At 39.7% G+C, this 26,931-nt stretch overlaps 4 protein-coding genes across 6 annotated transcripts in view; 2 read left to right on the forward strand and 2 right to left on the reverse strand.

Moving 5' to 3' along the window:
* Positions 1-1,794: 1,794 nt before the first annotated feature.
* LOC115751679 (gibberellin receptor GID1C-like) lies at positions 1,795-4,574 on the reverse strand. The gene is made up of 2 exons (XM_030689633.2): positions 4,133-4,574; positions 1,795-3,444 (listed from the first exon to the last, which is right to left on the reverse strand). The coding sequence occupies exons 1-2, from the start codon at positions 4,169-4,171 to the stop codon at positions 2,449-2,451; spliced, it is 1,035 nt and encodes a 344-aa protein (XP_030545493.1). The 5' UTR covers positions 4,172-4,574; the 3' UTR covers positions 1,795-2,448.
* Positions 4,575-11,930: 7,356 nt separating this feature from the next.
* On the forward strand, positions 11,931-13,139 carry LOC115751680 (histone H2AX). Of its 2 annotated transcripts, XM_048279864.1 has the most exons (3): positions 11,931-12,252; positions 12,804-13,032; positions 13,078-13,139. In XM_048279864.1, the coding sequence occupies exons 1-2, from the start codon at positions 12,055-12,057 to the stop codon at positions 13,023-13,025; spliced, it is 420 nt and encodes a 139-aa protein (XP_048135821.1). In that variant the 5' UTR covers positions 11,931-12,054; the 3' UTR covers positions 13,026-13,032; positions 13,078-13,139. The 2 variants fall into 2 exon arrangements, with proteins under 2 accessions (XP_048135821.1, XP_030545494.1); XM_030689634.2 differs by having other exon boundaries at positions 12,804-13,138.
* Positions 13,140-14,138: 999 nt separating this feature from the next.
* On the forward strand, positions 14,139-20,165 carry LOC115751678 (probable protein S-acyltransferase 17). 2 transcript variants are annotated; one of them, XM_048279862.1, is made up of 11 exons: positions 14,140-14,481; positions 14,601-14,694; positions 15,170-15,264; positions 16,537-16,704; positions 16,790-16,862; positions 16,942-16,994; positions 17,675-17,766; positions 17,847-17,899; positions 18,781-18,906; positions 19,429-19,716; positions 20,016-20,165. In XM_048279862.1, exons 1-10 carry the CDS (start codon positions 14,333-14,335, stop codon positions 19,711-19,713), a joined length of 1,188 nt encoding a protein of 395 aa, XP_048135819.1. In that variant the 5' UTR covers positions 14,140-14,332; the 3' UTR covers positions 19,714-19,716; positions 20,016-20,165. The 2 variants fall into 2 exon arrangements, with proteins under 2 accessions (XP_048135820.1, XP_048135819.1); XM_048279863.1 differs by lacking the exons at positions 16,790-16,862; positions 16,942-16,994; positions 20,016-20,165 and having other exon boundaries at positions 14,139-14,481; positions 19,429-19,943.
* Positions 20,166-21,452: 1,287 nt separating this feature from the next.
* The window catches only part of LOC115751677 (protein BONZAI 3-like), a 1,030,407-nt gene continuing 1,024,928 nt past the window's right edge, over positions 21,453-26,931 (reverse strand). Inside the window, exons 2-17 of the mRNA XM_048279861.1 lie at positions 26,696-26,863; positions 25,888-25,935; positions 25,274-25,422; positions 25,126-25,174; positions 24,367-24,423; positions 24,093-24,272; positions 23,855-23,989; positions 23,709-23,770; positions 23,539-23,635; positions 23,346-23,460; positions 23,116-23,192; positions 22,729-22,866; positions 22,441-22,605; positions 22,244-22,357; positions 22,064-22,160; positions 21,453-21,806 (exon numbers count right to left, since the gene is read on the reverse strand). Of these exons, the coding sequence (XP_048135818.1) occupies positions 21,700-21,806; positions 22,064-22,160; positions 22,244-22,357; positions 22,441-22,605; positions 22,729-22,866; positions 23,116-23,192; positions 23,346-23,460; positions 23,539-23,635; positions 23,709-23,770; positions 23,855-23,989; positions 24,093-24,272; positions 24,367-24,423; positions 25,126-25,174; positions 25,274-25,422; positions 25,888-25,935; positions 26,696-26,863 (1,758 nt within the window). The 3' untranslated portion in view covers positions 21,453-21,699. The remainder of the gene's footprint in view (positions 21,807-22,063; positions 22,161-22,243; positions 22,358-22,440; positions 22,606-22,728; positions 22,867-23,115; positions 23,193-23,345; positions 23,461-23,538; positions 23,636-23,708; positions 23,771-23,854; positions 23,990-24,092; positions 24,273-24,366; positions 24,424-25,125; positions 25,175-25,273; positions 25,423-25,887; positions 25,936-26,695; positions 26,864-26,931) is intronic.

The raw sequence follows: 26,931 nt of genomic DNA on the forward strand, positions 1-26,931 counted from the left end.
GACAGCTGGGACCATGAACTTTGCCATCAAGAAGCATCTTGAAGCCATACAAAAAAAAACTACCGTCGCCTTAAAAATCTCTAATTTGCATCTCCTCCGAACTTAGAAAACACATTTACCTTGAAACCCTACCCATCTCTTCCCTCTCCCTCTCTCTTCCTCCACCCTCCTCCACACTTAAATCTTGCGTAGCGATCTCTCTCTCTCTCTCTCTCTCTCTCTCTCTCTCTCTCTACCCCACCACTTGTCACCGCTGCCACCGTCGTGAGCTATGAGCTCAGCCGCGCGGGGCTTGCGTGAGCCCGACGAGCTCCATGGTAGAGCTCGCAGCGACCATGCGTGCTTTGTCACGTGACCTTTGTGACAAAGCTTGCAGGTCTCTCATCTCGTGGCAGCAGCCAGGGGAGACCAGGCCCCCACCAGGTCTCCCCACCTCGATCAACGACCATCCCCGGCCTCGAGTTTGAGTTTGGCAACGGTCGGGGAAGGCAGGGAGCTAGGCCAGAAGGTGGTGGCAGGCCGGTGACCGGCAGGAGAGTTCTGGTGAAGGAAAGAGAAATGTGTGTTCGGGTTTGTGGTTTTCTTTTCCTTCAGAAGGAAAATGACTATTTCTGAGGTTGCGAGGATGGAGGTTAAAATGAATGAGTTCCGTGGCCTGAGCCAACTAGACAGCCGGACATCTATGGGCAAATAGCAAACAATCTACACCATGGTTCGTTGCTGGCAATTTCATGTGTTGAACTTGAAATAATGCCACCACAAGTATCACAAACTTCACACGCGTTCACTTGAATATAATAACTTCTTTTGATCGCTTAAGTATTATAACTTGTAAAAAAAATTCATTTGAATGCCGTAATTTTGAATTGATCACTTAAATGTCATAATTTTTTAGGAACGTGCAAAATACCGACATAATATAGCACTCGTGACAAATATCTTCAAAATGTTATGGCACACAAAGTGATAAAAATAAAGTTATGGCTGATCACTGATCAGCGAACACGTTTTCCAATCAACAAGAAAGACAATTTGCATGTATGCCGGTTTGCAGCTGTTGTTTGCCAGCCAGTACCGTCCTTAATGTAGTAGCTCCAGCGCCTTTAAATCCCTGGTGGAAGTTCTCAAATGCTCGAGTGGTCCATTCAATCCATCCAGGAACCAACCACCCTCATTTGAACCATCCACTGCCAAAATCAAATCCAATTTCGGCATTTTTCCTTTCCTTTTCCAAAGAGCAGGGCATCCAAGAACTAAGGAGAACGAATGAAATATCAAATCAAATCCCAGATAAATGCCAATTGGTCATTAGGAACGTCCTCTCAATCATTGAATCACGCCCTTCTGTGCTTTGCGAGCACAATTCTGGCTCAACAAGGATGCAACTTCAATGGCCAGAGATGGCCTGTGTCTGCTGCTTCTTCCCACTGAGTACGCACTTTGGAAGCTGGTAGCGAAACCAACAGAGCTGCTGGCCTGGTACTCAATAGCGCATCAGCATCAGAGAAGCTGCATTACGCTAGGCACATTAATACAGAACGGCATCGTTCAAGCTATACTTAACATGAATCAGTATGCCAGTGATCGATTCGTTCACCTGGTTATTTGAGAAGACAACTGAAGCAAAGATCCTTCGGGAAAAAGACATGATGAAAATAGGGACTTCACTGACAAACGAAGGCATGGACCTGGTTTCGAAGACACAGCAACATACAAGAGAGTAAACTGTACATTTATCTCTTCTTTCGAGTGGACAGAGATCTCTCATAGCTTATAACATGAATGAGCAAGCACTTCCAAGGGGAGAGAGTCGAATTGAACTAACAAAATACATCACCCAGAAGAGTACTATAGTTAAGACCAGTCCATCAAGACTAAGAGCTTTCATATAAGTAGATTATACATTCTATTTACACTTGCCACGGAGAGAAAATTACAAAGATACATGATGACTACAGACAAGGTCAAACAATTTTACATATATGGGGACACTTAACTATATTTGCTAGGTAAAACACCATGGATGATTCCAAATCCATGCGTTCAAATTAGCCGTATGATGTTAGGCAGAACGGCGATCCCGGTTGATTAGCCCACCAAATACTATTGCCAAACTCCTTCCTTTCCGTTTCACCAGAGAAGTAGCAATTTGAACTTGGTGGGCAAAGCGGACCAAAATAAATAGCTGCAGAATCACTCAGACTGTCGCGAGAACCAAACAAAAGAGATCCAGCTAGATGCTGAATATTGCACATACCCAAACAGCCAGCCTAGTTACCTTAACCAAAAAGAACAAGGCCAAACAGGAGCAACTTCATAGTAACCTGATGATAAGAGCCACGAGTAGTAAACACTGCACATTATATGATACTTACGCATCACTACCATACCGAGCCAGGATTTCAAGCTTCGAATTCCATAGCCAATCCTCAGTCAAGAGCGACACTATCAGCCGTCGGGGTTCACAAAGCTACTAATTTCATCCATCACTGTGTAGAAATGATCATTGTTTGGCAGCAAGTAGAATCCAATTGTCGCCTGCTCCAAAAACAATAGCTTCACCTTCTGGCCAGCCTTCTCTAGCCCTTTAGCATAAGCTAACTGCCAATCTTGGATTAAGTCCAAACCGGCCACAACAACGAGACTCTTAGGGAACTTAATCCCTTCCAGACTTTTTCCTCGGGGACCAAATGGGTTGCATGCAGGATGATCGCGATTTTCACCTTCAGGCAAGAAGGCTCTCCAGTACCAGTCTCGATCTCGTAGGCCAACAAAATATTTCCCATCTAATTTTTTCTCAGACTCTGTCCTCTCCTCTCCACTAAACATTGGATTGAGCAGTATGTTTCCCGATACCTCTATTTCAGCTTCAGCAGCTCTTAGAGCAACGCTGTGTACTATGTTTCCGCCAGAGCTATCACCAGCCAAAAATATGTGCACCTTTGAATCAATTTTACTTTGGAGCCAGGATCTGGAGCTCACCCATTTAAGAGCCGACCACCCATCATCATAGGCACAAGGACATCGATTCTCGGGTGCACGGCGATAGTTCACAGAAACTACAATGGCCTTGCAAATGCCTACTAATCTTCGGCATAAAGTATCATATATGGCACTGTTAGTAGATGAATGTGCGAAACTTCCTCCATGGAAAAAAACAATGACCGGAACGAATTCAGCATCCACAGGCTTCTCGAGATCGCTTAAACTTGGCTGAGGTTCCTCAGTAAAGGCTGGGCGGTAGATCCGGCAAAGGAGGTTTGTTGCGCGATCAATTATAACATCAAACGAGAAGATGCCATCAACAGGGTTCGCATTTGCTGGAACCTTACGATCAAGGAACTCTGCTAGATGGCGGTTAAAGGTTCCATCAGGGCGACGGAGAAGATTGTACTTCAACTTGAAATTGGAAATTAGGACCCACATATTCAGAGGAACAACCATCTGGGCAGACGAAAACGACAAACAATGTTAGATTCCTCATATATGGAAGTAAATACTGTTCAAGTACAGAATGGATAACAGTAGTTGCAAATCCATCTAGGCTAACTTAAAGATCATTGACCCCGTTTGTACCAGTTACTCGCAAGATCATGTCGAAAAAAGAGAATGCAAAAGCATTATGATCATAAGGTAGGAATTCATCAACACCCAGCGGTGGCTGAAGTGTAAGCTGAAAAAGATGTCAAATCCTCACGAGATAGTGGAAACGAAACGCCTAAACTGGTACATCCATCACGCATAAGTTAGCGAAACCGCAGATTAACAAAGGGAGAAAGGTACCCCTAAATGATCATCCAGTCCCAACAGAATCATAGGAACTGTCCACAGCTGAAATATCAGGAAATCAAACCTTTCACAAGCAAGATGACAAATTCAAAGTTATAGAAGATATCCTCAGCTGATACAACAGACAACCATCCAAGGTCCGACCGAAGTCACAAAAACGGCAAAGACTTTGTGAAAAGTACCGTAATTCCAGGATCAAAATACACCTAACTACACAAGATGACAGGATGACAAAGCTATCCCAAGCTTGCCCCCTCTCTCACACCAGAAAACACGCTAGAATATGGGAAGAGAAAAAGGGACATGAACAAACATCACAAAGAAATGGCCAAGAACAAATTACCTTCGATTCACTAAGATTGACTTCATTGCTCCCAGCCATGGAAGTCGAAACCCCAGAGAACAAGCACCCAGATCCTTCCTCCCACCACAACCCCACGCGTCAGATCGTCTCTTCAGACACAACCCAGTTCACAACTCATCACATACTACAACCAGAACAAAAACAGAGCCAATGAAACAAACGGCACGAGCTCGCTAGCCCACTCAGCGATTCTCTCACTCAATGCGTGAGGGAGAGCGAGAAAAAATCAGTCCTTTTTGTTTCCTTGTCCACGAAAAAAGCACCCGGTGTCATCATTAATCTGTCTCTACAGAGAAATGGGAAGAACAAGAGGGAAAGTGAGGAGGAGATATCCAATAGAGAGAAAAGACAAAGGTGAGAGGATAAAAAACCTCTCTGCTGTAATTAAAAGACCAGTACAGAAAGGAATGGAGAGAGAAGGTGGGTGTGACTGGGAGTGTGCGGACGAGGTGAAGGATAAGGAGGTGGGGGTACATTCTAGCTCCTTCTGCAGAGCAAATTCTAAAATGAGCTGCTGGTTACAGAGAGGGAGGGGAGAGAGAGCGACACAGAGAGTATGGCTGAAAGTAAAACTGTTTCTGTGGGGTCCACACGTCAAAGCCAATCTCCTATCATTAAAAAAAAATATTTAGTTTTTGCTTCTTTTGTTTGGGATAATGACCAAAAAAAAAAAAATTTTGTGCAATGTGGCGCTTAAAGTTTAAAATTTGTTCAATATGATATTTGAACTTTAACTCAAATATGTACTGTCGACCATAAACGTTTTATTTATTCTATGTGATCTCTAAAGCTTTTGCACATGTTCAATTCGGTTTGTATATGTGATCTTACCTGTGTCATTAATTATTTTTGTTATAAAAATTTGAATTTGACTTTAATATCTAAACTTAAAAGAAAAAGATATACTTTTCAAATCAAAAGAACTTTGGAGGAGGAGTTTGGGAGGGTTTTAGTAGGATTGTAAATCTGCTTTTAGGAATTGGAGTTGGTTTTCTCTATCTTTGATCAGAAAATTAATTTCATAAAATTCTTGTAAAATGTTTAAATTCCTTGATTGTAGTTTAGAAGTGAACTTAAAGGTAATCTAATCTTCTGTGGCATGATGTTTTATACCTTCGCTTGTCATAGAGCAAGGTTGAATTAACATGGTGTTACTAAGGATGACATTTTGTCATATATCTCTAGATAAAAGGAAATTATAATAAATGTGATTATTAACTACTGAACTATTTGAAAGTCTATATTTAATGCGAAACTTTTCTCTTAAAACTGACTCAAGAGACACCAATTTTTTTTGCATATTTTTAGTTGGGATTAGGCCTTCTTTGATTTAGTTTAGGTCTGCACCAGTATCAAAATGTGTTGTCGTATCAAGAAGGAGTTCATTGTTAATGGCGATTGTTCTCCAATGACTCACTTTAAGCACGAGACACTATTATACAACCCTATCCGATAGTAGTCAGCCGAAGCTATCGTGGAGTCTAACTTCCTCATCGCCACCCCCTAAATTGAGAGAAAATCTTTTTCTTCCCTTCATTCCAGAGAATACTTTCGAATTTTTTACTTCCCAAAGTTCAGACGAAGTAGTTTAAGGACATACTTAGGTCCAACAATTATGATTCGCTTCTAAAAGCTATTTCTCATAAGGGTCATTAAGAAATTTGGATCAGAGGTAGATATTGTGGTTTGTTCCTCTATTTCATATCCATTGCTAATTGGAGATGTTTTTGCGGCTTGAATTTCAAATTTTTGTTGTTTAATGTCGTTGTTGAGATCTTGAATATCGATTAGTCTACGTCGAGCCTTTTTGTATGTATCAAGAATATCGATTATTCTTTTTCAGTCTCAGGATCGGGTATTTGATCTGCAATTGCTAATAAAAAAATTTCATATTTTGTTAACACGTTTATTTTAGGAGAAGAGCGTCTGATTACGAAGAGGTTTATTCAACTTCATTAGCTTGAAGACCTTCTTCTTCGTCAGACAGATTTTCTGATGAAGTGTCATTTTCTACTGACGAATTTGACATAAGTTCCCTCTTCCAATGCACACTTCTAAGCTCTGTCCCCAATCTATTTTTGAAGGTTTAGTTTCCATTACGAAGTATACTTATGCGGATCAATGGCTTCCGGCTCGAACAAGTTCATGTTTGATCTTAATATCCTTGCTCCAAGATCTCAGTTTGGTTTAACCAAGATACCTTTTTATCTTAACGAAAAAGAGCTTTTGTCAGACTAAGTTCCCACCCGAACTGTCCATATCTATTGTCCTCTGGAGTCGGCTCTTGCATAATTGATTTTTTTGTTGTTGTTAATTTCACAAAACCTAGAGATATGACCTTTTCTGCCACACGTATAGCATTTTATATCGCTTTTGATTTTTCGTCTCGATTTTTGTCTAGGTTTATTGGAGTCAGGTTTGAAGTTTCGTGTTCTAGAATTGCCAGATTTAGTCTTCGTTTCCTTGTAAGAAGGATCATAAAGGGCACAAAAATTAGGTACTTATTGCTTTATAATCGATTGTTCTTCTTTAAGCTATCTCTGTAATTTAATTGTGTTACACATATACATTCCTTGTTTTTGAACCCACGAGGTTAATTCTCTATAAGAGAAATTGATAAGGAATTTAGCAATTGTGTTCTTCTCTGATCATGGTACGGGCTAGTTTTCCTATTAAATATGGTAATCCCGCTAAGAATTTTCCTTTCGAAAATGGTTGATCGCAATCTGGCCCCGACCATTCATTACTCTTGTTAGGATTGTGTCTTTGTATTCTCTGAATTTTCCAAGAGATTTACGCTTAGAAATTAGACTAGAGTTTCTGCAATGCCTATCTCACTACGTCAATTTGATGCCCACTACATTTCGAAGTCCATACTTCTTTCAATGCCGTAGGAAGGGAGAAGGGAGAGCATCTTCATCTTGGGTCGCCCTCCATGAACATCGCTTTCGCCCTATGGCAGAGCTCTCTGCTTTGGATAACTTTGCCATTATTGTCGAAGCTGCTGAGAGGTTTGCTTGGATGCATTCGGGGACTGGGTCAACAGCAAGGGGAACACTTCTTGGATTCTTGTGTGTTGGCCTCTTCCATCACTCCACATAGCATCATCCTCGCCTCACCCATCTCATTGGAAGAAAGAAGACAACACCCTTTTCTTTCTTTCTTTTTTTGTTTTTTTAATTAGTACCACGAAAAATCCCGAACCGGTGTACCGTGATAAGTCCGTCCCAGACTGATTGGATTCTTGTGGATTGGAACGAGCGATCTTTAGTTCCCGATCTAGAGAGATCCTCGGTGTGCTATGCACAACCGTGGCAACTTGGGGTTAGAATATAGTATGGCATTTCTATAATGTTTATGGAGTTATTCACGTGATAATATATTTTTTTTCAGCAAATGATTTTCAATATAAAATATTCATCCCTCTTCCCATTTTACATGTACTTGTCTACACACATGCTCGGATGCAGTAATTCGAAGTTTTTTTTAAACAAATTTTCACTAAACATGCTCAAATTACATTGGGAAATCAACATAAAAATATGATAATTTGTGATAAAATATATTTGAACCCTTGAAATTGATTTACCAACTCTAAAGAACGCGGACATATATTGATTGATGGGTGTATCATACCGCCTTGGCGAATAAGTGCCGCGAGACGATGATAGCAATTCCAAAACGAATGACTATAGGTTTTAATATTATTGAAAACAAGAAAAGAAAAAATAAGAGAAAAAGTTCCGTACCCCAATCATCAATAATATTCAACCAAACTTATTTGCAACCTTGTAAGACTACTAAGTTTGCGAGGTCCGGCCTCGCCCGGAGACGGCGACGCGATGCCATAGCTAGGCTATGTCGAGCCTTGGCCTCACCCAATGGCAACGGCGCTAGTGGATGGCTCAAGGAAGAACGTGAACAAAAAGAAAGGAAAAAGAAAGAAAAGGAAAAAAAATTAAAGAATTCGAAAAACAATTGGAATATTGTTGAAAATTGCTTTCTCGGCGTTAGCCGGCGTTCACGTCGGCGCCGGTTGGTCAAAGTTGACTAGAAGGATTGAATTTACACATGCAAAAGATTTGAGAATGGATTGGCACAAAAAAAAGGTTTGAGATTTAATTGGTATAAATATAAAAATTTTAGGACTAAATTGACAAAATTAAAAAATTTAGAATTAAATTGAAAAAAATGCAATAAATTTATGACTTTTTTTACAATTTTCCCGAACAATTCCTTTCTTGTTGCGGACCATACGCACCAATCTTGCCCCCCAGTGGTGACCGTGGTGAGGTGGTCAGTGCTCTCAGGTGCGGTGGCAGTGGCTCTTAATAACGGTCGCCTCAGATTCATCTTTCTCAATTTCAAATCCAAGAAGATATGAGATTAAGTGACCACCACCATCGACCACGGCACGGTGGTGGCACTAGGTGACGGGGGCGGCCCTACAGTCTAGATCTTACGCAAAGTCTCTATCCTCTATTCCTATATAACGCAGGTAGTATTTCCAAAAAGCCCGAGCAGGCCTAACACGACCCGAAAGTTTTGGATATTTAGGGACAGGCCATAGTTTTCTTCAGGTAAGGGTCGAGCATAGGATTTTCTGACCAATTCGGGTCGGGACGGATCGGGTTGGAGTGTGCTTCGCCCCTCGCCAATACTCGATTTGAAAAGTACGAGCCTAATCCTAACCTCCGCCGATCACATCCCTCCCTCTTCAATTTGATCATATCAGATGTGTGGAGGTAAGTTGACTCGTCCATCTGATTCTGGGATTGTTCTTCTCCATCATCAGATTCTGCGAGTCTTCGATGCGTCTGTGCATGTGAAATAGGCAAGTCCTTGTAGCGGTCGAATTCAAACGATTAGAGAAAGCGATGATTGGTTTAGTTGGGTTGTCAACCTTCAACACGACAACTAGGAAGCAGCAAACAAAATGGTTATGAGATCAGTTGGCATTGCAAATGTCGAAATCTTATGTTTTGTCGAAGTTCGACTGATGCTAACTAAGCCGAATTGATTAGATGCTGAGCTTGCCAAATCATTGGCTTTAGTTAGAATAATTAGTCATGCCACACAATGAATTGGTACCATGAAGTTGCTCTAGTGTAGTGCAGCCGGGCACGATCCGAGCCGACTGCATGGTGAGAAGTAGTACTCACCCCGAGTTGGGCTACAAGAACATATATAAACCGGTGGAGATCGTGGAGTCCGACTCAATCCGGTTCAAGGAGTTTGGGGTGCCGATCAAGGAGGTTAGGTTAGGGATCGTACTTTTCAAATGAGAGTTCAAAAAAAAAAAAAAAAAGACAACAACAACAACAACCCGCAACTCGCGGCCTGACCACACCAGGATAATTTAGGCATATTTAATTTGGGCCGAGGTACGTGCCATTCGTTTCGGGTCGGGTTGGGTATGTATGATACCCAACCCATTGATACCCCAGGTCGCAGGTACCTCAAGCGACCACTACAACGGAGAGGACCCCCACCATGGTGGCCACCATTGATTGGAGATCGCCGCCATCGCATAGGTTCTGTAAAATCTCAATCTAGAGTTGATTTGTTTTTCAATACCAATTATTTGGTTCTTTGGAAAATAATTCCATATCCTACTTTATGTTTGATAATTTACCAAACCTATGATGAGATATAAACTCACAGCAGGTTTTTTATGCGAGGAGTTGGACGAATGGGCTGATTCATAATACTTTTTTAATGTGCCATTTGCAGGCGCATTGCTTGTGGCCCAAATGTATTGAATGGGCCCGTCTTACTTATAATGTTATTTTTCGAGAAAATATATTCTCTAAACTATAGGGATATGCAACCGGACTGGATTTATTAGGAATCCGGATCGGACCATCCAAAAAATAGGTTTGGGAATCGATTCTCATTCAAATTGGTTCGGGAACCGATTAGAACCGGGCCGGTTCTAGGTTCCAAGTACCTAGGAATCGGACCCGTTTTGGAACCGATTTTTAGCAACTATTAAAAAAGAAAAATAGTATCGCTCGCCTCACCTCCTCTATTTTTGGTAAATTGTAATTTCTATTGTTCATATTAGAGATTGTTGCTTTTGGTGGATAGTGAGTTTTATTATTCATCTTTTGTTTTGAATGGTTTCATTACTATTCATATTATTTTGCTGGAAAAAATGAAATAAAAAAAATAAAAACGGTTCTCGAGTAGAACCTAGAATCGAACCGAAAAACAAGATAGGTTCCAAATCAGATTTCAAGACAAATAGAGTAGCTTCCAGGTTCTAAAAAATTAGAATCGGCTAAAATATGGTCGATTTCAGGGTCCATATCCAAAACTCATTCACTCGGCCCATACTCACCCCTAGTAAACTATATGAAAACAAGAACCAACATAGTTTTTACCGCTTTGTATGGGTGTTGGACTATCCGACCGTAATCGAGAATGGAATTGCTTGGACTACTCGAAAACACATCTACTTAACTTATTCCAATTTACACTTCAAAGAATGAGGTAAACAATTGATTAGTTGGAATAATCCTTTGAAGATCTTTTTCCTTTTTGTAAAGATTCCTGAGAATATGATGTTTAGGGTACAATGGCATTTCAATAACTCATACCTTTCGAACTGTTTATGTTAAAGTTTGAAAAGTAAAGTCTGCTTGCATGCTTGTCGTGAAGAAGTTAATCTCTTGAAAAAAAAAAAAAAATTCACTTCGGACTCTTATTTGAAACAAGAAAGACATTAAATTAGGGGTGATCGGTTTCAAAATGGTAAAGTTCTAAATTTACAACATGATACATACCTTGTTATAACGGGTTCTCAGGTTGTGGAATTTAGAACCTACCCTATTTTTTTGGAACCGATTATGGAACCTACCCTATTTTTTCGATGTGGTTTCGGGCTTTACCCGAGAACTTTTTTTTTTATTTCATGTTTTACAGCAAAATAATATGAGCAACAAAATGACTTGAAGTAAAAGATAACCAAAATCAATCCCTATTTTCCAAACAACGGTCACATACAACTATAAACGATGAAAAGTTCAAACACATAGACACGTATAATTATAAATGATAAGAGTTAAAACACGTGACATAAAACATAAATTATAAAATTCTATTCTCCTTTCATCAATATATATTTTTAAACTCCATTCCCCATTCATAAAATATAGCTTCAAAGAATAGAGAGGTGCAACAAAGAATAAAGAAGAAACAAATGAGACGAGGCAGAGTTAGACTCAACTTAGAGAAATTATGTTGCTTTTACTATAATTAAGAATTGGTTTCAAAATTGATTCAATTTTCAGGTGGGTCTTCACTTGGAATTGAGAATCGGACCTGTTCAAATCGATCTAAAAAATACGGAACTGGGAACCGGACCTATTCACGTTGAAAATAGGAATCAAATTGATTTTTCGGAGATTCGGCCCGGTTCTCGATTCTACCCAATTCGATTGCACACTACTACTTTAGACCTTTATTTAATATGAAGATTATTTCATATGCTTATTTCAAATTTTATTTTGAAAAAAAAGGCTTCCCTTCAACTTCATATAAAAAGGAAAAGCTAGAGGAATGCTTCCCAGCTGAAAAATCCAAAGACGCTCCAAAAAGAAAAAGAAAAAGAAATCTACTCCCTACCCTCTCTCTCTCCCGCTCTCCATTTTCCCGCGAGAACGAATATACGAAAACGCGAGCCCCAGTGCCACGCTGGCAATCCGCGGCACCCCACGGTCCGCCAATCAGATCGCGCCCTCGCCACCTATATAATCTAAACCTCCGCTTCCCCTCTCCACTGAAGCGACGCGCACGCTTTTCTTCTCTGTTCGGCTCTCTTATTCCCCAGTCGGCGCCGAATTCCGCGAGAGGGCTAGGGTTTCTGATCTTTCGTTCTTTTGCGCGCGGACGCGAGCATGAGTTCGAAGGAAGGAGGCAAGGGGGGAAGGGGCAAGCCCAAGGCCACCAAGTCCGTCTCGAGGTCGCACAAGGCCGGCCTCCAGTTCCCCGTCGGCAGGATCGCGCGGTTCCTCAAGGCCGGCAAGTACGCCGAGCGCGTCGGCGCCGGCGCTCCGGTTTACCTCTCCGCCGTTCTCGAGTACCTCGCCGCCGAGGTTCTTTCCAATCTCTCTTGCTCTGTCTTTATTTTTTTGGGCTTTTGATTGCGGGGATGGTTTTTTTTTTTTTTTCTCTTTTCCAGAAAATTGCTTTCGTTGGCATGTGCCTGTGTCGATGCTCCACTTCCTCCGATTACGTGCATCGTGATGGCGGTTTTTCTGGTGTCCTTTCGCTTTTCTTGAAAATCGGTTTCGTTTTGTCGTTCGCATTTGGCTATTGTGCAATGGCGCCGGTGGAAGTGTTTTCGTCGATGACTTCTGCCTAGTTTTCTTGTGATTTCCGCACTTCATATTGTTGTTCTACCACGATTTTGGCCTGCTTCGGTGGTGGATTTGATCAAATTGTTTTGCACGTGGCTGTTTTCTTCCTTTCCCTTGGATTTCCGATCAAATGAATCTCCAATCATACTTTGACTCGCATCAATTTAACTTTTTTTCAGTAGAAATTTTACCTGTGTTCCTTTGGGGAATTCCTCTTCCGTTTCTTTTATTTTTTCATTTGCGAAAATCTGCCTGACTGTGGGTTTACTTTGGTGCCGCGATTCTAGGTGCTGGAGCTAGCCGGGAATGCGGCGAGGGACAACAAGAAGAACCGGATCGTGCCGCGGCACATCCAGCTGGCGGTGAGGAACGACGAGGAGCTGAGCAAGCTGTTGGGCTCGGTGACCATCGCCAACGGCGGCGTGCTGCCCAACATCCACCAGACGCTGCTGCCGAAGAAGACCGGGAAGGGCAAGGGCGATATCGGGTCCGCTTCTCAGGAATTCTAGGGCTCCCGCCATGTCCTCGCTCTCTTTCCTTTTTTTTTTTTTTTTTTTTTTTTTTTTGGGTTCTTCAATCTTGGTGTAGGACTTGGGGCTTGATCTTTGTAACATACGCTTGCTTTTTTTGTCCCCTCTTTTTTGGGGGCGGCCCTCGAATCAAGACGTAGTAAAAAGCGGCGTTTATTCTTTTGTTGCGACGGCGTTTCAGTCGATCCCGCCTATGGAGGATTTTTCTCTAATCATTTCACTTTTTATTTTGGCATTTGTAATATGATTTTTTTTTTTTTTACAATTTAGCAATATTAAAACCCACTTATTCTAGAATTTGTAATATTTGCCACGGGTAATATTCCTCCGAACACGGCAAATTTGACAAACACCAAAATCGTAGCATTAATTATCACATTTATTCTAGAAAATAGAAAGTTCTTGATATCAATTGGCCCTCGTCGTGAGGATGGAGAAGAGACGTTAAAGCCTATGAGGTTCTAGTCCAACATAAAGCATCCCAATAAGTCCATTTGGAAGAAAATTGAAGTGGAAACAGAAGATAATTTTATTTAGATTCCACCCAATTTGATATAAGACAAATCAGTAAAATTGAGATATTGGGGAAGGAGATATGATCTCGAGTTTCAATTTAGCCGTTATAAAGATTGGATTAAATATTTCATTTAAGAAAAATATGATAATGAAAGAAAAAATTGGCATGTGAAGAAATTAATATATGTTTATTTTATTAAATTGTAAGATGCTTTTATTTCATGAAAAATGTAAAATTTTAAAGATATTTTTTTTGAAAAGTAATTTATTATATATCACTTAGAAAAATTAGTTAACAAAAAATATATCGACAATAATTTATATTTAATTTTTTTTTTGTAGGTAATGCAAATATTTTAATCCGCACTTTGTATTTTCCAATTCAACGAACTTTTACACTTGGGATTTTCTACATTCAATAGTTGACAGCAAAACAAACGGCGATAAAAAATAGGTTTTTCGTTTATATATATGGTCGCCACGTGATCACTATCTAACGAGGCTGAGGCGCTCTTTAGGATTTTTGCGAACGATCGAACCTTTGTGTTTAACGACGTCGTCTTTCGGTTTACTTGGGCTGCTAGCCTGGTGCTCCGACTTGTCCTTCTCGGCCAATTCCTCTCTCCGATTCATCAACCAAAAATAGATCGTCGTCTTTTCGGTTTCCGCAGCAAGCTGGTCGTCTTCATCGGACAGCGGAAGATCTTCTTCGAATGAACTGACCAGTTCAATCACAGTTTTGTTCACTGTAGAGAGAGAGAGAGAGAGAGATGGCCGTGCAGTGGGTTCTGGTGTTGCACGGGCTAGCGACGCTCGTGGTGGTCGTCTCGTTCCTGTGCGGCCAGTGGCCCATCTTCCGCCGCACTCCCATCGCCTCCATCCACCACTTCCTCACCGTCGGTGCCTACGACTACTTCCTGTACTCGATCTCTCTCTTTCTCTCACCCCTCTCCATCAGTCTAATTTTTCCTGGCTCTATCGTGCGTTTTGGATTCGATTCTCAAATTATTTCGTTTTTCTTGTTTTGACATTGTGAAGGAGGTGTGTCGGTGTTCTGTTTGGAATTAGAGGCACGAATGCGATTCTGGAGGTGGAGCGCTTTTGCTGCGATCGCCCCAACCCTATTTTGCAGGTTTTTGCTGCGATTTTCTTTTTGTTCCTCCACCCATGAGTCGAATACCTTGAATTTTGTTGGCATTGTAAGGGGGAAACACTTGTTTCTAAAATGCTTGACTTTGGAGCTCTATCGCCTGTAGTTTTCTATGTCTTTGAATTTGAAAGTGGGAAATACAATGCTTTCTGGTGGTTTAAGTCTAGCTTCTGCTCGCGAAGTTAATTTATGTATTTCCATATGATTTCTCTTTTGATGTTTACTAGAAATGAAGTGCGGTTGCTGTATTGTTATAGCGAATTCAAACTCCTAGCTGATGATGATTTCCATTCAAGTGAATGAACTGGGATTAACTCAGTGAAGTTGGGAAGATTATATGCAGAATGTTAGTCTTTTCTGTTTGAGATGGGATTCGTTTAGTAGGGAGTGTCGGCTTGTGTCACATGTGCTAGTGACTGTACAGTTCATTTTATGGTTGGGATATGCATTTTTGCAGATAATATACTTGGCAATAGTTGGAGGAACTTACTTCATTGTGGCAAAATCGTGCTTCAGCTATATTCCTGGATATTATATAAGTGGAATCCACAGGTACTGTTCGAAAGGATTTGTACAAACGAGTCAATTAGCTGGTATGATCAATGGAAAACACTTGGTTTGATAGCACAATCATCTTGTGGTGGGATTATTGTTGGCTTTATTTGTCGTCTGTGCGATTTTTCTTTGGGCTGTCTTGCTTGCATTCTTCTGATCGTCTTTGAGGCAGAATTCTATTCATTTGGAGCTTGAGGGAATTGCTATTGAAAATGACTAGAACTTATGAAGAACCAATGTTTCTGCCAGTTGTATGCCTGCCTTAATCTGAATATGCATGCTCACAAGTCTCTTGGTCTCTGTGCACCTCAATGGTAGAGTAATTTTATGTGGAACCCATCTTTGAATGGAAACTCTTGAAGTTCAGGTGCCCTGGGGATAGTTTAAAAAACACATGCTTTTGGAAGAGAGATGAATGAGTGCAAGTTACTCCCCGGAAAAGGAGAAAATGGGAGGTGTTCCTTTCACTAATTTAGGCTTTCATAAGAGAGAAGGAAGCTACACTTTGGAAAGCAAAATAACATTTTGGCTCTCTACGTGGAAGTCCAATGTTGTGGGATGTGAAAAGCATTTTTGCATTCATTTTTCATGTATTTGCTCCTGCCATATCTGGGTTTCGGATACTTATGACATCTTTGGGAGGTCCTTTTGTTCGCTTCTTTGTAAGCAGGAAGATTGATTGTATTCCTCGATGAATATTTTGTGCTTGGTTACATATTTCTCGGGATTACTGTTCATTCTTTCACTAAATCGGGATTCTTCTCCTTTCATTTGTTGCTTGAGGTCAATCATCAATTGAGTCTTCTTGCTTCCTTTGTATTCATATCATGCATTTAGCTTCTGGCATTCCTGGGTTTCGGCTCCTTAGGATATGTCTTGGATCTCTTTTGTCGTTTTCTTCTAGATTAACCTTGGCTATTCCTTATCTCTTATTTAATGGATTTCTTTCTTTGCTTTGGAGTTTCTCTAGATCATGTTTCAGGCTTTCACAGAATCAGGTTTTATTCCTTCCTTTTGTTGCATGAGGTCAGCCATCAGTCTGCTTGTTTCTCTAGATTGGATTTGACTCTAGTTAGTATAATGAGTCTACTAGGTTGCTGCATTTTCATCCTTAGTTCTATCAGTGGGTATTATTTTCATTAAAGCTCCCTAGTATTGGACTAGGTGATCTAAAGGCTCATGTTTCTTTTTCTTCCACGAGTATTGCAGTTTCTTGTTGGAGGTTAATGACATGGTCTGACATTGATTAGCTGTTCCTTGTTGATGCAGGTATACAAGCTCGTTGGCAGTTGGCATCGGTCTCCTTCTCTTTCTATTGACTAGTTTTGCTGATCCAGGGACTGTAAAGGATGATAACGTCTCTCAATTTCTTGCTGCTTATCCCTATGATGATATTATTTACTCTGGGAAAGAGTGTCCAACTTGCAAAATTCCAAAGTGAGTCTTTTTTGTTTTTTTGAAATATTCCCGCCAAGATAAATTTTTCGCTTTGTGAGCTATTCAATGTCTTTGGGTTCTCCAGACCTGCCAGGTCCAAGCATTGCAGCATTTGTGATCGCTGTGTTGCGAGATTTGACCATCATTGTGGGTGGATGGTACGCCTTACTTTTTCATTTATTGCTGGAGAAGGATATACTATGGTATCACTATCAATGCGCTGGTATTTTCATGCAGAATAATTGTATAGGGGAGAGAAATACTCGATACTTCATGGCTTTTCTTTTATGGTGAGTTCCATGTAAATGGCAACAATATGTGTGCAATGACTATGGAGGTCCAAAGATTCCCTCCTTTCTTTAGAACAGATGAAGCAAATAGACTGAACATACAGTTCTCAGCTTGAGTCCTTTTCCGAACATGATTACCAAACTAAGAGGTCGTATCTATAAAAGAAAGGACTGATGCAGGTTTCTTTTTATGTTTAAGAACATAAGCATCTAATGATTTAGCTTGTGCATGATTCTGGTCAAAGAAAATCTACAAGAGTGGTCACATTGGGGACGTGTCATGATTGTATTTTTTCTTGCTGTAGATGCAATGACATTGATAACCTTGAATTAAATGGCATAGCAGCCTTAAATTGTGATAACTTTGTAGATAAAACTTATTTTTTACCCGGATAGGTAAAGGTCAAAACTAAGCTCAAATTAGGAGATAATGCAGTTAGTAAATGGTCATTGTGGTGAAAGATGCCCTGTTCTCTTTATCTGATCAATTGCAACAACTATCGCATTTAATTGATATAAGATTACTGGTCACAGACAGCTTCAATCAAAGAATGAGAGATAATCCTCTAAGATTTAAAAGACAGGTGCTGATTACCCACTTAAGTTGTGGTAGAAATGGATTAGAGCTCCTCTTATACACGAACAAACTTGTGTGTATTCATTTAGTTACTTGTTTGCAGGCATTTTCTAGTGTGTATATATGGGGTTATTGCCATTGGATTGGTTCTTGCTGGACAGCTGAAGGAATCGAGAGTGATCTATGTACTAACTGGTATGCATGCTTTGTAGCCTATATGTCTTGTTTGTTGATCAATCATGGGTTTTAGATTTATTTGCTTTTCTTTCTTGCAGTGTATTATCGCATAGAAAATTCTTTCCTCAGTTTAGCTCCACATGTGCTTCAGGTCAGTATCTTTATTACGTCACTTCCGATCTTGTCAATAGGCTTTCATTTAGAAAATCTTTTGCTCTTTGATGTGTCCTAGTTACTTTAAAGAACTCAGAGAAATATGACATATATCCTTGATTCTTCCTGGAAGTTGAAATGGATTTGAGATACTTTTTGGATGGAGTAACTATATGATTACTCACCTCCTACTGAAAAGAAAGTTCACTTATTGTTTGGTTTCGACTTTAGTGATGTGTTCTGGCCTTATAATAATTCAAGTGAATGATAGCATTTATTGCCATCATCAATTCAAGGGAAATAAGTTAATCAGCATTGATTTTGAGTAGAAAATGGTAGAAATGACTGCTGTGCTACGATCAGTTGATTTTGCATTTCCACCGAAATTTAATACTGTCATTTTATACCGAGAATGCAATATCTGCGAACTTTTTGATCCTTTGTTTAATGCTTTTGGTTCTGGGATGTTACTGGTTGCATATAAAGTTTGTAATAGGTCTCCTTGCACAATTTTTGGTACTAAATAATGTTTTTGGTGGGGGTTGATGATGGTTGCTTGAAATTGTCTAAGATAGTCGTCAATGCAAATTCTTGCTACTCTATTGGATCAAGGTAGTTGATTTGTTTTTTTTTTAGAGTTTTTTTCTTTGGGGTTGTTGGGGTTTATCTGCGTCTTTTTCTGTCGTCCATATTCTACTGGTGTCTGATTTCACCTTCGTGGTGTGTGTGTGTGTGTGTTTTTTTTTTTATGTGGTTATCATCTCTTTGAATCTGTACTTGATGTTTTAAGTGCTAGTGGTTTCGTAATTTTCACATGTGTTCTTCTCAGACAATTTTTTGCTATTTTGTTTTTAATGTTTTCATCTTTGGTTTGAACAGTGGTTTGTTGGGTCCTATGATACTCAAATACTGCTTATGGTGTTCCTTGCAATAGTTGCACTGCTACTGGCAGGCTTCTTTGGCTACCACGCGAGCCTCTGCTTCACAAACACTACCACTAATGAGGTTGGTGTTGCTAATACTTTGCTGATTTCCAATAAGCACTCCACTTGTTTTGTACTGAGTAGAACATGAAGTAACTGTATTTTATTTGTTGATCTTCAATTCCTCAGCCTAAATGAAATTTCCTGGCTCAGAATCTTGAACTAAGCATGAAAAAAAGCAATGAACTTTGGTCTGCTTGTCGGCTACATTTGATTTTTTTTTTGCCTATACCTGGAGATCATGAAAAACTGTTCTATATAAAGGGAGAGAAACTGGAAAAATAGAAATTTTCAGTCAAAAAGGACAAAAAGAAATTGGCAGGCAAAAAGTGAAGAGATTAATGATAAACTCACCAGGACTTAATCGGAGATTGAAGACTAAACCTTGCTAGTTTAAATAACTCGTCCGTCCCTAGCTTAAAATGTTAGATGTGCCCGGTTCCATCTGCTGTTAACAGACATACTAATCTTTAGAGTTTTACTCTCAAAAACATAAGATGTGATGTGATGATGGAATATGGTCCGTTTGCTACATGTGTTGCAGACTTTCAAGTGGCAAGAGTACATAAGTTGGCAGAGGAAGCTGAATGAAGCAAGAGCGAGCACCGCGGCACTCCGAGCCAGTGTTAATGGATTGAGCAGTGACGCTTCTCCTCGCGAAAGCAAATGGAGGGCTTTCTTCAGAAGATCACCCTTGGAAGATGCTGAGCCGGTTGTTAAGGAGAACAAGTATGATAAAGGACTCATTAAAAACATCTATGAGATCATTGTTCCTTTATCATCGAGATCGTCATTTTCACGGAAGAAATCTAAAGTCCGTCGAGAATGATGTTGGGCACTGCGACTATAGTTTCTGCTGCTCCTCTTCTTCACCGTCATTTCCTGAAGTCCCTCGAAGTAATCGGTCGACTCCGTATTTAGGAGTAGAGAGGGCAATACATCAAAGACTTCCGAATATTTGGTGTAGTTAACCAACTTGTTGCGTCCTATGCACCAGAAGAGATTTAGTCAGATGTACAGCGCTTCACTTCTCAGCACTGAACAGGCTTTTCAGATACTTAGGGTTTTGCTGTCTGGTTTTTTTTTTTTTTTCAAATATATCTTTACCCGTGTCAATCTTTCCATGGATACCAATTGTCCTTTCCATTGGTAATCTCACTGATATGAATTGTAATTCGTAACTCATTTTCTCGTCAAATGAATTTACTTTTCGTCAGTGAACTGTAGAATTGATGTAGTAGTATGGTCGTGCAAATCAGAAAGGTATCGATTGAAGAAGAAGATTACTAGTTGCCAGCGACAAATGAAACCATAGATATACTCTGTGAACTTATTTGGTGACTAATTAGTTTTTTGATGAAATCACAAGTAGCATGATTTACACGGTTTCTGTGGGGCGCAACAATTGCATCGTGTCGGCCGTGTCATGCCATCTTGAATCTATTCATGGTATCGTAAGACATTACAAGGTCTCTTATGCTTATAGCTTTGTGGTTTATGACTGTCACATGTTTTCACACTAACGACAAGTTTCTCATAAAGTTTCGATTTCAGCGTGCCTTGTCATCAATTCGATTAATACAGAAGGGTAACCGATGAAATTTCTTTCTGGATGATAGGCAAAAACTAAATGAAACCCAATGAATAAGCAACATAATAACCACATTAAGACTGATAGCTCCCATATTTACTTTGCTGTTGATGACACACTACAGTTTGGAAACTTGTACTTTGGTCTTTGAATTATCTTTTCCAATCTCCTTTCCAACAATAGTGAATAGTTTACCATCTTTGGCTAAACCCACCTATGCCGTGAGAATAAGTAGTAGGAAACCTATTCGCACCTCACCGTTTTACGTGAAACATGTAATAAGAACGGCGAGGAGTTGCGAAAAATCTTTGGCGAAAGCTTGCGAAGCAAGGGTTCTTTAATTGAATGATTTGATGATCGGAAAAATAGTCGAACATGTAAAATGTACCGGCTTTTGTTCTTATCAACCATAATACGATGGGAATAATAGGGCTTTGTTTTCGTCTACGAGAAAGTACTTGAAATTATGCTAGATGTAGGTATGGTAATTCATTTTGTCGAAGCTAAATTCTTTAACAGCTGAAAGTGCTAGGACTTGCCTTAATTGTGGTGATAACAATTATTTTAGATTATGCATTTAATCCCAAGAGTCATCATATTTATGAAATTATGTGCGATCAAGTCATTTAGATTTTTAATTTTTTTTTTCGAATTTAATCTTTTTTGGTTGGTGGTTAACTCTTTCTAGTCATTTGCCATATTTAAGTAATCTTATCATTTAAAATCGCTTACTTCCAAGATGAATTGATTCTGATTGTCAACAATGGATATTAATCCTTATCGATTCTCTAAATACCATTTATTTATAGAATATGAGTTATCATGTCGTATTAGGTTTCCAATATCGTCAATATATATCATGGCCCTCCATTTAGTATCACATTGCAGCAGGTATCTCTCTATTGTCACTATTGAGAACTCTTTCCAAACTTGCATACTTCCTTTCTCAAGCTTTTCTTCATTCACACAGGTACTTCAAACCAAACTATACAATTGGCAAATCAAATTGACATACTTGCAGCAGGATTAGCAATTTACAGGACCTAACACGAAGGCAATCAGATTGCTTCTGCCCATCCCAGTGTCAGCTTTTTCTAAAGAAGCTGGTAATGACAGGAAAAAGAGAGACAGCTCTTTACAGACTTTCAATCAACTTCAGTATCAGCTGTACACAAGGAGAGTATGGACATCAATCCGTTCTTTGCTTATCTTGTGGACTGCTGCTCAAAGAGGCATCTGGGCGCGTGGTTTTATGTCTCGGGCCCGCATGTAGGTCAGGAATTGTCCAGGAAGCTCCTCCAAAAGAGCTTGAACCACAGATATACTCCCACCTGCCAAGGACATTATAATTTCGTGTTACAGTCGACAGAAGCAAACAGAAGATTAATCAGGAACTCCTATACTGCGTTAATATACTCATACTTGATCGCAAAACCTTTTCCTGTTATTTCATTCGAACAGGATGCGTAACATGAACATGAATGCCACGTTAATAGTATGCCTAACTCGAACGTCTATCTCAATTAATTAAAATTAATGAGTTCATTCGAACAAAAAAAAAAAAAAAATCACAGGAAAAATAACTTACGATGAACTTCTCGCATTGGAACAAACTGTACTATGTCTCTTGTGGCTACCCGACCAGTAGAGCTTTCCAATCTAATTCCATTGTCAGCATCAAGTTTCTGACCGGAATGAAAAACTAAACTGTTAGTTCTCTATATCCTCTATAAACATATTCTGACATACTTCTTACATGCAAACCTACCTCCATTTGTGTAAAATCTGCACCTCCAACTCCAACTATCAAAATAGAGAGTGGAAGATCCGATGCCCTCACTAATGCATCGATGGTTTCTTGTTGGTCTGTGAGAACTCCATCCTAAAAAGGGAGGAAAACTTGTATCAGAGGTGCAGAAAAGCAAATAAAAGCTAAGAAAGACGGGCTGTTTGTTTCCAATTTACCGTTATTATAAGCAGAACGTAGTATTTGCTATGATTATGGGAAAGTGAATGGCCTGCAACCTGGGCAGCCCTATTGATCACTTGCCCAAATAAAGTGGGTCCTGCTAGGGATACATTGTGCAAAGCACCAGCATAAGCAGCCATGATGCCTTCGACTCCTTCAACCTATCGACAAAGACTTCTGAAGGTGAATTACAGAATTGAGATGATGTCCTAGAGGTTCATGTACTACAGTCCCCGCTCCAAAAGCAAATATATAGATGGGGTGTGGAAACTTAATTCACCTACCTCGTAGCCATCTTGACTTCCGTTCAGGTTGAAACAATGCGATACGGTACCATCATAAGTCCTCCCTCCAAATCCCCATGCGGTAAATCGTCTATCGGAATCATAAAATTGAATAACCTCTCCAACTTCCATTATAGCCTAAAATATTGGCAACACGAATCACTAAATAAATAAGTCCATGACATCAATTAATAAGAAGGAAAGAAAAGACATGTTAACTGGTTAACCTATGAACTTACAAGGAAGGAAAAAGAACGTCAACTTATATTTTACATATTAGAACATTTAAGTTTGAAATATATTTCATAATGCTTTATTAAACGTCAACAACAGGCTCTAGTAAAATTGTTAGAAGTAACCAGGTATAGGAGGCAAATTAACATATACCTGCTGGTAGGGATTATATCTTCCTGAAGGATCCATGTAGTGCAAGGAATCTGGATTTCTGGGATTTCCATTTGAAGCTGAAAATTCCAGAAGCATCAGAACCAAATGAGATCGAGCAACAAAGAAATAGAGTTCTCTAGTATAAACAGATATTCAAAGGATTAAGTACCAATCGAGCAACAAAGAAATAGAGTTCTTTAGTATAAACAGATATTCAAAGGATTAAGTACCTGTAAAGTCAACAGCAACCATAAAATTAAGCTCAAAACCACTTGATATGTAATCAAGAAAGCTGTATTGTTGCTTCTCCAAGAATTGATCCACGAAAAGCTGACTCCTCAGAACCTAAACAGAGAAGTCCTAAACCTAATCAAAGGGCTCATCAGAATGAAGAGTATAGAACTATTTAAGAACGACAGATACCTTTTCATGGCCGTGATGAGAAGCTGTTATAGTAAAATTTGCGCCATTTCTTTCTTTGTGAAGTTTCTCCAGGTCTGCAATGGACTTCTGAAGTTTACTGAAATCAACGAGACGCAAATTAACATACAAAAAGCCTAAGTACTACAAATTGCATGAGAATAGGCATTTACCCTATAAGTGCATGGTTCCCACTAGTATTGAAGTCAAAGCACTCAATGACCAAAGGATTCTCCTGCAACAAGGCTTACAATATATCAAATCACTAGTGCCCCCCGAAACATATTAGACATGATGACAAGCTCTATGAAAAACTTGCCTTGCTCCCGAATTGCTGCATGCTTAGACATAAGGGCCTCCAAGTAGGGTTCAAGTTGTTGTTGATAACTTCGGTTTTGCAAATAGGAAGAGAACCCCCAGACTCAACTACTCTGGATATTCTTAGGAAAGGATCCTAACAAAAGGTAACACTCGAGAATAAGATATAAAGCGATGAAAAGATATGGCAAGGAACAATATCCAACAGGACCTTTGAAAAGAGATTTTGGAGAGCTTACACTTTTAGAGAAAATGTCTTTGTTTTCCAAATGGGAACAGCGAAATGTTATTTCAACAGCAGTCCTGGAAGCAACAGATTCCTCGGCATGGATAGTCAGAGTACCCAGGTTTCTCAAGCCTACTTGCAAATTTTTATTATGAAGCGACAGGGTCAAACTCCGACTTTGCTTTGTGACTATCTGCAGAAAATAGAAAGGAGAAGATGCATCGGACAAGATCTAGATGAAGTGCATGGAAAATGACACGTTCAAAATGTGATCCGGGAGTAAGTACCTCTGACAGCACACAGCTAGCTTCTCCTAGAAAATCTTGGTCCTTCAGCTTTAATGTCTGCAATGGAACCTCCCAATTAATGATACTATTGAGATTTCTTCTTCCTCACATGGAAAGACAAAAGCCACATGGAAACCCACGTAATCTGAATGGACAAATAAGCATGATTGCAAGGTAATTGCAAGTCATGATTACTTAATTGCCATTTAAGATTCGAATTCCTATGCAAACATAAAATCGTCCAATACATTCATTTTGTTTTTCCAGAATTCCATGGACCTAATAATCTGTAGACTACAAGACAGCTACAGCCAGTTCACCTTGGGAAAAGTGTCGTCCAACCACATTTAAACATTAAAGGTAAGAAAAGATGAGCATTTAATCTTATATACTCCTACTTCATGACAAAACCAATAATTCAGTCGATCTGAGACCACTCCCTATATTACTGCAAACAGTCTCTGCATTTTCACATAATTTTGGGTTAAGACCTCTAGGCTATGCATAGCACATGGCTTCACACATAAGATTTAGAGGGGAAAAAGAACCAAAGATAGCAAAACGAAACAATGTCAGTGAAAATCCGAAAAGGAATATCAAAAAATATGAAACGATCAAAATGACCGACACACCTGTACTGTTGTTAATGCATAATCAGAGAAAGCAGTGCAAAGCACATGGCTTCAAACACAAGATTTAGAGGGGAAAAAGAACCAAAGATAGAAAAAAGATATGGAACGATGAAAATAACTAACACACCTTGACAGGTAAGTTGTGATATTTTGTGTCGACATCGTATACATGAAAGCTGAAAAGAGGTGAAAACAAACAAACAAATGGGTTTACATAATAGTCAAGGCAAAACACAGACTGATAAATCAAATTTTGCTATGCATGGAAAACTCACATCAAATGCTGAACAGTCTCAAATTGATAAGCTAAAGAAATCTTTTCAATCCATGCGGGATCCAAGCTATTTGATATAACTTCTGTCCTCCCAAGTTCCTCAAGCTTCCCATCTGTTTTCCTCAAGTACACAACTGCCATCGGGTCACTCTGCAAGAATAAGAGTTCAGACACCTTTAATCAAAGCTCGAATCTGGGGGGAAAAAAATATAAAACAAAGAAAGAAGGAAACACAAACATGCAGAAATCTCCTGGAATCAGTCATTTATTGCAAATACGAGCTTCTTAACAATATTAGTTGAGTTTCTCACATAGCCTGAAACTTGATCAAGAGTACATATCCAAGTTTTGACATGAGCCGAAGTGATATGACAGAAAGATTGGCAGATGACATTTCCTGAATACGAAGCACACGAGTGAAAAAGAACACGCAAGGGAAGACTGTCCTAGTGTTTTCTGCATCACAGATTAGTCTTACAGTCAAAAGGTAATTTCAGCAACACACCGATACCAAAGACACAAATAACAGAGATCAACCGTTAATGCATACATCATATGCTGTGATGTCCTTAATTTTAAAAGTATAAGAAAAAGAATGCTACTGAAGTTTCTCACCTTTGACATGATGTCAAGATCACGTAATTTTGAAGCAGACAGGGATAACTGCGGCAAAGACAATAAAGCATATCATACAAACTGTGGGCACTAAATTTCAAGATTGAGACTCATGTAGAACACCATATGCAATGCAAGAAGTTTGTTGTTGGAAAGTTCACATTCTTAATCTGTACTAGCTCCCTCCCTGATATCCAATTTGTATGTATACTTAATCAGCAACACCAGATTTAAATTTCAAAAGGCAGACAAACAATTTACATAGTTAAAAACTGTTTCCGCAGAACGAACAATGTAAGACTCTTGTCTCAATTTAGCAGCACTTTTTGAATAAACTGATGAAAAATTCCAACCAAATTTGTCACGGCACGTAATTCTTGTCATTGAAATGAATTCCAAAAGGCCACAGCTCAAGAGGCAGACTAAAATATTGGTTTTGGAGAAAAGAAAAGAGAAGAAATTTACTGAAGCCAAGTCTACTGAAGAAAACATGAAGAAAACTCCAATTACAGAGTACCATGTTCGGACCTCATAAGCAGGAGTTTTTTTAGACATGCACGAAACTTAACACCAGTTCGTTCAAGTAGCGATGTTTGAGCAGAATCCACATTTGTGAAGAATGTTTCTCAGTTTTATCTGCGACCAATCCTCCGCTTGACAGAGAGGTTTTTGTGGCCAGATCATGGTTTCGCTCGAAAAAACAAGAGTAAAAAAGTGACAAGCGACAACATTGACTCAGGCCTGAAGAAAACGAAGCGCATCCGTCGCAGCAGATTGACAGTGAATGAGCAGGCGAGAGGCACTGAACCTCAATTTGAGAGAAGAGAGCGGGTTGACCGCGAGCTCGGAAGAAGTGGTCAACCGCGTCGTTGTGGCCACCATTGTTGCCTCCTCCTCCTCCTCCCCCGATGGGCCCCTGTCGGGTCCCTCCGACCGCTTGTTGACCTCCTCTTACATCCGAAAAGCAACTCCCCATTGTCTCTCTTTCTTGCAACCCCAATTTCAACTCCTTGGAAGATTCGATTCACACCCACGATCCCTCTT

Source organism: Rhodamnia argentea, chromosome 6, assembly GCF_020921035.1.
Source record: "Rhodamnia argentea isolate NSW1041297 chromosome 6, ASM2092103v1, whole genome shotgun sequence".
Lineage (NCBI taxonomy): Eukaryota > Viridiplantae > Streptophyta > Magnoliopsida > Myrtales > Myrtaceae > Rhodamnia > Rhodamnia argentea.